General features: G+C 44.3%; 1 protein-coding gene across 1 annotated transcript; it reads right to left on the reverse strand.

Moving 5' to 3' along the window:
• Positions 1-4,554: 4,554 nt before the first annotated feature.
• Positions 4,555-8,559, reverse strand: gpr132b (G protein-coupled receptor 132b). Its single transcript, XM_086265373.1, has 3 exons — positions 8,425-8,559; positions 7,599-7,640; positions 4,555-6,152 (listed from the first exon to the last, which is right to left on the reverse strand). Exon 3 carries the CDS (start codon positions 6,145-6,147, stop codon positions 5,083-5,085), a length of 1,065 nt encoding a protein of 354 aa, XP_086121499.1. The 5' UTR covers positions 6,148-6,152; positions 7,599-7,640; positions 8,425-8,559; the 3' UTR covers positions 4,555-5,082.
• Positions 8,560-8,882: the final 323 nt, after the last annotated feature.

The following is an 8,882-nucleotide window of genomic DNA, read 5'->3' on the forward strand; positions in this document are numbered from 1 at the left end:
TTTAGAGAGGAGCGGTGCTTCAAAGGATAGTTGCAGATTTCTGTCAGAATCTGCAGATTATACAGTACAAATAAAATGTTCACATTTCTCCAACGTTGTCTTCCCAACAGTTTCACTAACATGGATGGCCAGGAAGCGTTCGCAATGTCTTATCGGGCGCTTCTCCGGAGCCGATAATTGGCGTCTGTCTTGTGTCAGTGATGTAAAAGACAGATTTAATGCGACCTGACCATTCAAACAGCAGTCGCTTTCTAAAACATCGGATATGTATCGGATTCAGTACCACATGCAAAAGTGACCCAGATTTGATTTGAAAATATCGGATTTGTGCCGTTCACACTGTCATACCATGATCGGATATGGGTCGCATAGGGTCAAAAAAATCGGATTTGATGCGCTTTCGCCTGCAGTGTGAACGTAGCCTTAGATGATCGAGCATCAAGACATCTGGTTAGATACATTATTTCCAAGATTTTCAGGGCTGAGTAAAATAAACTCAGGTTTTTCTGAAGCAGGAGGTCGGAGGTCATCCCACCTTTCCTGTCACTCATTAAAGGTTAATCTGTTTTATTAAAAACAGGACAAAGACAGCTGCTTCTTCTGTGGTGTTTCTGGGGACATCTTGAGGACACCCACTGAAGCCTTTAAGCTTGAAGTTCACTGAAATAAGCTGAGTGCAGTCGAGCTGCGTGTTTAATCCGTCCACGTGTGCTTCCTTCACTTACAAACCTATAAACCTGTCAGCTCGAGAAATGTGCACAGAATGAGCTATGCAGGAAGTGTCTGTGACTTCATAGGAAGTTTTTTTTTTTTTTTTTTTTTTTCCTTACAGTAAAACCCTGAAATTTCTGCAGTAGATGGTGGAAAACTGTAATTTTTTCCGACCATAGGAAAAACTGAACCAAAGCTCCAGGTAAATTGTTGTTATTGAGCACTGTATACTACATGTCTCATTCACACGCATGCATACAAACTAGTGTGTCAATAGATTTAAAAAAAAATAAATTTATTAATCTCACAATTTTCTGTAATTAATAGCAATTATTTGATCAATAGCCTGGCTGCAATTACACTTTTTCAACTTTATATTTAAGCTTGTAACAGACATTTATATCAAAGAGAAATTGAATAGTTTTCTTGTAACACATGTGAAATGCAAGTTTTTTTTTAAAAACCTATATTTTAATAATAATAGGTAAGTATACACTAATATTTGATTGAATATATTTTTATTTTTTATTTTTTTAAGTGCTGGGGGGAAATATACGCACTTAACATGTTTATTGAGCATTTATCTTAACAAAAAACTGTAAACATTTATCCACTCTCTCTCTGTCATTCTTGAGATGAGGAACCAAAGCTATGTAAAACGCATGTTCTCAATGATATTAATAGGTCTGCAGTTTGTTGCAATCTACTTGGCAATTGTGTCAGTCATTATTTCCGAGGTAGACTTACTGAGCCCCCTGATGCTCCGTGAGTGATTTGTCGCAAGCTGGGTGACGCATTAGCCAAAATCTTAGCAGCATGCCCGGCTAACGTATGCTTCACATCAATGTGATATTTTAAGCTCGGTGAAAAGAAAATTCCTTCTTGCACAATGTGCATAATACTTTGCCGGTCAACTCTTGTTATTATTTTAATACTCAAATTTCCCATCAAGAGGGCCAATGTGCATTTATCATCTTCCAAATTGAGTTGATTGGTTCAGCTACCTGTCACTACTAGATCTACTGCCCATTTGCGCATGTGCGAAGGTAACTCTACTTGGACAAACTGCCCGAAATGCATTGACAGAAACATTTCAGGGATTTTGAGTCCTTCTGCACTACAGATCCATTAATAGCGTTAATTTTTTTAAATCACGTTAATCTGTCTGTGACACTCTTTCGAGGATGCCAATGTTCACATTTTGGACAGAGAGGACAGATGGTTTGAAAGAGGAGTGAAAGAAGCCATCTATGTCCACTGTGAGCGACCATCTTTGAACAGAGGCGGTGGTTTACGACAAAAACTCTCTGCCATCTATAATCCAGTTTTGAGATCCCTTCCCAGACGCCTTAACGCCCACTCACATCCTGGGCCATCTGATCTCAGGAATTCGCATGATAAGGTGGGGCCAGGTTTCACAATGAACTCACCCGAAACTCTGGCTGATTGGGACCCACACCCAGTTTCACACCTTGGCTCTGGCGATTAGAGGATCATCAGGGGGTCCTTTTGTCCCTCTGTGGGGGGATACTCTCACTAGGTTTATATCTGGGACTCTCCACCATTTGACCTTAGAACTGAAGAAGCTTCTCGGATGAGAGGTGAAACGTCTTCAAGTAACTTAAAGAAGTCCAGACGCTTTTCTTTGCAAGCTCCTTTGACAATCACGTTAATCGTGATGACTGCTTAATCTGCGTTAACGCATTCATTTTGACAGCACTAATTCAAACACCTGTATGCTTCAGTGCTTTGGAATGCTCATGCTCCGATGGATGTGTCAGAGAGCAACTCAGCTTTAGTATCTCGTCATGGGATCGAGCCACCAAATGTCCAATCAGCTCTAGACAGTGGGCCAACTCTGGCCCCCGGGCCTCATGTTTGACACCTCTGATACAAAATAAAACCAAAGTCATTAAAGGCAAACCTGCACACGTGTGTATGCAGTTCTTTCTTAGAGCGATCAACAAGCAACCTAATGAGTTACCATGGAAACAGAGTTCTCAGGTATGTGTTTACAGACAGGTGATTGGCCTGATTCCGGGGTTTGGACATAACCTGTGATCTGAGTGGAAGCAGGTTCGGGCCAAACTGACTACGTTTAAAGAGTAGCTCTCAGGTATGTGTTTACAGACAGGTGATTGGCCTGATCAACAGGAGCATCAGCCGAAAAGCTCCACCTTCCTGTTAATTCTGACTCTGGTTAATTGCTCCATGGGTGCTGCTGTTCTTATTCAGGTCAGCTTCAATGATTCATTTCCCCTGGGTGCTGTCTGACAGGCTGCTTAAACATTAATGAGGCTGAGCATTTGCCTTCCAGGAGCTCGGCCAATCAAAGCGTCTCAGAGGCAGAAGTGCAACAACAGACCCAATCACAGCAGAGCAGGAATGAGGTCAGACTTCCTGCTGCTCCCTCTACAATGGCGTGATGAACCTGGAGCTCGAGCCTGCCTCTGGCATCACATCTGTTTATTCACGTCACAAAGTTTGAGTTTACTGGACGTTTACAAATAAAAAGCTGAATCACCTGCGGACTGCACGTAGGTGCGTCTCAGGTGAGCCTCACTCTAATAGTCCTTTTTTTTCCCCTCTCAACTCTTGTCTGGCAGGAGCAGCTGCTCGCACACCTGCTGAATTTTCTTGGGACTTCTTCTTTTCTGCAGTCTCGCACTCTCTGCGGCTTCCTGTTTCCACTCAAACGCCTCCATGCACATGCACAGTGTTAACCACAGACGCATGCTGCTCTGAAGCAGTCGACTTCCTGTGTGTTCACCTCTTGATGAACCCTCTCTCGTGCTTTTTGTTGAGTTCTTCATAGAATTATCTTTGTGATCACTGATGTAAGGCACATCCAACTTGCCATCCACTCTCACCTTATCTGTGACCCTGAAAAGTCTCAATGTGACAGAAAATAAAGTTCCTGAATATTAAAACTACAAAATAAACTTCACTGTCACCAGCCATCAGATTAAACAGGAAGTGATTCCATTTTATTTTTAGTTAGTTTGTGGGTGATCGCAGCCAATCAGTGAAGAGGTGATGATGATGAGACGATTCCATCCCATAATTCATAGTAGCACTCCATCAGATTAAAAAAGAAAAAACTATCAGCAACTCAGATTTGTTGATAAATGCCTGACGCACCTGAAGCTTATAATTCTGTTTATCTGAGCTTCTTTTTGGACACAATACTGTTCACTCTCTTAGTTGTCAGAGGTCAGGGTGGGTGGAGCCTTCAGTGGGACTCACAGCTTTCTGTTTTTATTATCTTTATTCATTTCTAATGTGGTTCTGTTAATGTTAATGTGTTTTAATGTTGCGCTCTGTAAACTTTTCCTAGCGTGGACGCTGACATGTGTTCTGTATAAATAAAGTTGTTCTTAAAAAAAACAAAACTGTAATGTCAGCATTTTGTAGTCCGTCTTCTGGGTGTTGTAGTTTTATGCTTCCAGCATTGGGTTATTATTCTCCAGGTTCTCTGATACTCTCGTTATCTGATTGAGGAAATGGAGGTGGTTTAGGTCACGTGATCATACGATGGTTATATGGGGGGGGACAACTAAGCTGTAGTGTTTGCACAATAGTCGAAAAGTGCAATAGACAATTGGCTGCTACATCTCATTAATGAGTATTTTTCACTGCCTATTTATATATTCTGTATTTATATATGTGTATATATGCTATATTTATCCTTATGCTTCTATTCGCATTCTCTTTCCCCCCTTTTTTATATTCTAATTTCTTTACTATGCAAATTTCTGTCTGTGTCCTGCTACTGGAAACTGATCACGGTTACATTTCAGTCAAATTGCTTTAAAAAAGTCCACATGAGTGAAAATGAAAAATTTACATTTTTTAATGATGACAGAAGACATTAGCCATTCACTGAATACAGTTTAAAAACTGTGAGACCAGGTGTGTGATGTAGCTACGGTTCAGAGAAAACAATAATGTGAGGTCACCTGTCTGTCCGGTTGAAGTGCTACAGTAAAAACATTCACACCCTGCAGGTGTGAATGTTTGAGATGCAGTTACATGTTTCTGTGTCTGCGGGAGTGGCCACGCACTAGGTGTTCGGCCATCAGGTACGATGCTGCTGTTTCAGTCTAACACGTGGCAGCAGGGAGGCTGACAGTGTGCAACACAGCAGTGCACACAGAGCACTGCAACATCACAGATCAACGTCTCTCAGGCCTTATTCAAGTCCTCGTGTTTGTGTCACCTTCTTTACTCTAGCTTCTGTCTCTAAAGTTCTTGTTCCAAACATTTCTGTTTTTGTTTTTCTGTGCATGCGTAGCACTCAAAGTCCCCCGGTTCTTGGTCCTGGTCCTCTGCGGTCACCTCAGGACACTGCAGTGTTGGGGAACCGCTACCTCAGGTCCCGGGTGGTTTTCCTGCTGCCAGCCTCTCACTGCCCGTGTTGAGCTCTAAAGAGTTGTTGATCGGCTGGATTTTGTTTTGGCTGGTGTTGGACGGAGTTCTCACCAGCACTCTGCCACAGACCTGTGCAAGTCCTCGCCGTAGATCCTTTCGAATGTTGTTGCTTGACAAGACGTACAGGATTGGGTTGACAGCGCTGTTGATGGTGGACAGGCCCAGCGATATGGTGTAGGGTGTGTACATGGCCTTCTGAAACGAGCAGTTGTCAAGCCACGGGAAGTGGAAGATGATGCCTCGGACCAGTAGGATGATGTGGTATGGGGCAAAGCACACCAGGAACAGAACCACCACACCCACGGCCAACTGCCGGACACGGCGTTTTTGTGCCGACTGCAGCCCTGTGCTGCGCTGCACATTAGCCAGGATGCCGCAGTTGGTGACCACCAGCAACAGCAGCGGGAGCAGGAAGCCGATGACGAAGCGAGCGTAGTAAAACCCTGTCACCATCGCGCTGCTCTGACTCGGCTCGAAGCAGTGATGCGAACCCTCTGTGGCGCCCTCCTTCATGGTGAAGACAGGGGCGTGTCCGATGGCCACCACCAGGATGATAGCGAGAACGACAAAGGCGGCGTGGCGTTGCCGTCGCAGGCCACGGGACTCCAGGCTGTAGACAACGGCGACACAGCGGTCGAAGGAGACACAGCAAAGCAGGAAGATGCTGATGTACATGTTGTTGAAGAAGATGTAGCCCGTCAGCTTGCAGAACGCTGACGACCATGGCCACCTGTGACCGCTGTTCACGTAGATCGCCCACAGCGGCAGCGTCCCCAGGTAGGTAAGGTCACAGACCGACAGGCTGCACAGGTACACGCCCAGCACATTCTTCCTGCGCACCTGCAACCCCGTGAGGAGGACTGTCAACAGGTTGGCGGGCAGACCGACCAGCAGCACGGCGCTGTACAGCAGCACCAGCGGTAGGCGGCCCTCATCATGCGGCAGCGTGCAGTTCAGGTCACTTCGATTGGTCGTCTGGGTCACCATTTCGGTGACTGCCAGCATGATGTCTGCGGGGAGAGACAACCAATCAGAGCCCAGGGCTAATCATCTGCAGAGAGATACAGCCAATCAGAGTCTTTGGCTGTATCTCAAAGACTGATATCAGCATAAATAAAAACGTAACTTAAAGCACAGTGAAAGGAATCACACAAGAAGGTCAGACAGGATCCATGGAGACGGCAGCAGAATCCGACCCAGCTGAGCATGCTCAGCAGCGAGAGCTGCTCTGATCAGTGTCACGCTGAAAAAGCACCTGAAGGTGTCAATCAAACGGCGGTCTGAGAGGAGGTTTTCAGCTGCTGTATGTGGGCTGCACAATTCATATAACACCTGGCACAGCCCTGAATAATGACCTTCAATGGAGAGAGTGGGGATAAAGAACACAGGCCTTTTGGTTTCTGCATGATTTTAACACCAATTGAGGCCAAAAACAGCTCGATCATTAAAAAAAGGTCTGAGCTCTCACATCTCACCCACACTCTTATTCTGAAACTTGATTTATTCATCACTACATACTTGAATGAAAAGAACTTTCCCCTCACAGACGAGCGCAGGCTGAGTGGCTGATCTGTGACAAAGAGTTAAAGCCATACTGGTGAGCGCCGCAAAGCAAGAATAAACCAGGTGATCAGAAATCTGTTAAATGAGATTAAAATAAACTAAACCCTGAAAGAATTTGAGACTGTAAAGTAAATTTCACTTCCCCTTCCTTCTAAAGTCAAAAACCTTCAGTGTCGTAAAGGAGCTTTTAACCATCTAAATTCTGAAAGCTGGATCACCAGCTGCCTGCAGGTAAATTTGGGATTTCTGGACTTGTATCAGGACTGAGCTGTTATCAGGAGGTAATGAATTCACTTTAAGGTGAGCCGACCTGTTCCAGATCCAGGTCTGGGACTATTTATTTATGCTCTCCAGCCTCAAGTATGCAGATTTTCATGATTTGCTCATGTTCATTAAAAAAAGGAAAAGTTCCTCCGAGGTCATGAAATAAAGTCATGTCAATTCATACAAGACATCGTCAGAGGTTGAATCTGTTTCTAGGTGTTCACACGTTGTTTTTTTAAATCTTAAAGGGTTCTTAAAGGGTCTTAAAGGGGTTTTTTGTGCTCGCTGTTTATAAACTCATCAGCGAGTTCATCAGCGACCTGAATCTTTCCTGTGGGCGCAGTCAGACACTGTTAGCTTCCTCTGACCTTTATACCACCTGATCGATTGGTCATCAGGCTGACTGATCACGATTATGAGATGACTTCCTGTCTGAAGTGAGCCTGCACAGGAAACTGCTGCAGGAAACCTTGCCACAATAATGGTTCTCACGTCTGTCATGCTGAAACCTCACCTCATCGGCGCATGGAAACCACGCATCTCTGGGTCTGGCTAGGTAAGCTTTCTTTTTCTGTGGTTTCAATCTGAGCACTCCACAGAGTGCAATGTACTCAGAGAAGACAGTTTACCTGAAATGATCCTCCTCTTCCTCCTCCGGGAATATAATGAGTCTGAAATGTGCAATCAGAATCCATCAATCAGAGGTCTCAGCTGATTCCTCCCCTTTACACACCTGACACAGGAATACATACTTGAAATGGCGATCGATAACTTCACCTCCATACTGATCCCTCATCAGTTCACACATAAAGTCATTGTAACAGTACTTCAAAGGAGAGCTGCAGAAGTACTGTGTACAATGCACTATTAGTACTCTAAGTGCACGGCAAGTTTAAAGTGTACATTAAAGTACTCATTTGTTACTGCAGTAAAAATACACAAGTACTCAGTACTACAGTTATTGTTACATTATTAACCAATCAACTATCTTCTGTTATTACTCTTACACATACTACAAGAAGAGCTGTTTCTTCTTCTGCTGACAGCTCTATGTCACACTGCGTTATCTTTGGCGTGTTTCAGAGTCACTAGAGAAACAGGAACAAAGAGCCCAGGGACAAGGCTGCACTTGAGGTTCAGTGTGAATATTTGATGCTCTTTGTTCTCATCCTCCTCTTCATCACCGACTGACTCACTTTAAACGAATATTTCGATCAGCTGTGTGTCCCGCTGATCGATCGACTGGATTAATAACTCGATCAATAATACTGGTTCTTCATCAGTAACCTCTCTGTACAGTACTATGTATACTGCAGTACTACGTGAACTGAAAGTACACTCAGAATATTTGAAGTACACCAAGTGACTTTAATGCTATTACAGCAGAATGAAGTACTCTGTCTAATAAACCTGGCAGCACTACAGTGTATTTGCAGTAAGTGTATGTCTCTGTACCTGCACGCGCTGCCTGCTGTCCTCAGGTGAAGCTTGCGTCTGTCCTCGTGCTGCTCCTTAACGAAGTGATGCTCAGTGACGTCCCGCAGAGTCACGTGACTCCTAACCGTCTCATCGACACCTCGTTTTCGTCTGTTATCGGAGACCATCGATAAACGCCAGCCTACACGCGTTCAGTCTCCTCAATGACGCGAAACCGCGACCGCGCGCCGCCTGCTGGCAGCACGAGGAGTCTCATAAAATGCACGGGGCTGTAAACACAAACCTGTACAACACGTGTAAAATAAGAAGGAAGCGCCAACATTCAGAGCCAGCGGAGTGAAAAATATCGATGTTTGGCCTGAAAACTCGATAAATATCTGAATGTTTGCTCTTCAAAGCTGCTGTTTATTTCCCTTTAATCTCTCATGTGGTGATGAAAGAAATCGTCATTATATACAAACGAGGAGAGTCAATAA

Source organism: Aulonocara sp. 'chitande type north' Nkhata Bay, linkage group LG15, assembly GCF_057382095.1.
Source record: "Aulonocara sp. 'chitande type north' Nkhata Bay isolate Kocher_YH1m ecotype deep benthic linkage group LG15, A_spYH_male_GT1.1, whole genome shotgun sequence".
Classification (NCBI taxonomy): domain Eukaryota; kingdom Metazoa; phylum Chordata; class Actinopteri; order Cichliformes; family Cichlidae; genus Aulonocara; species Aulonocara sp. 'chitande type north' Nkhata Bay.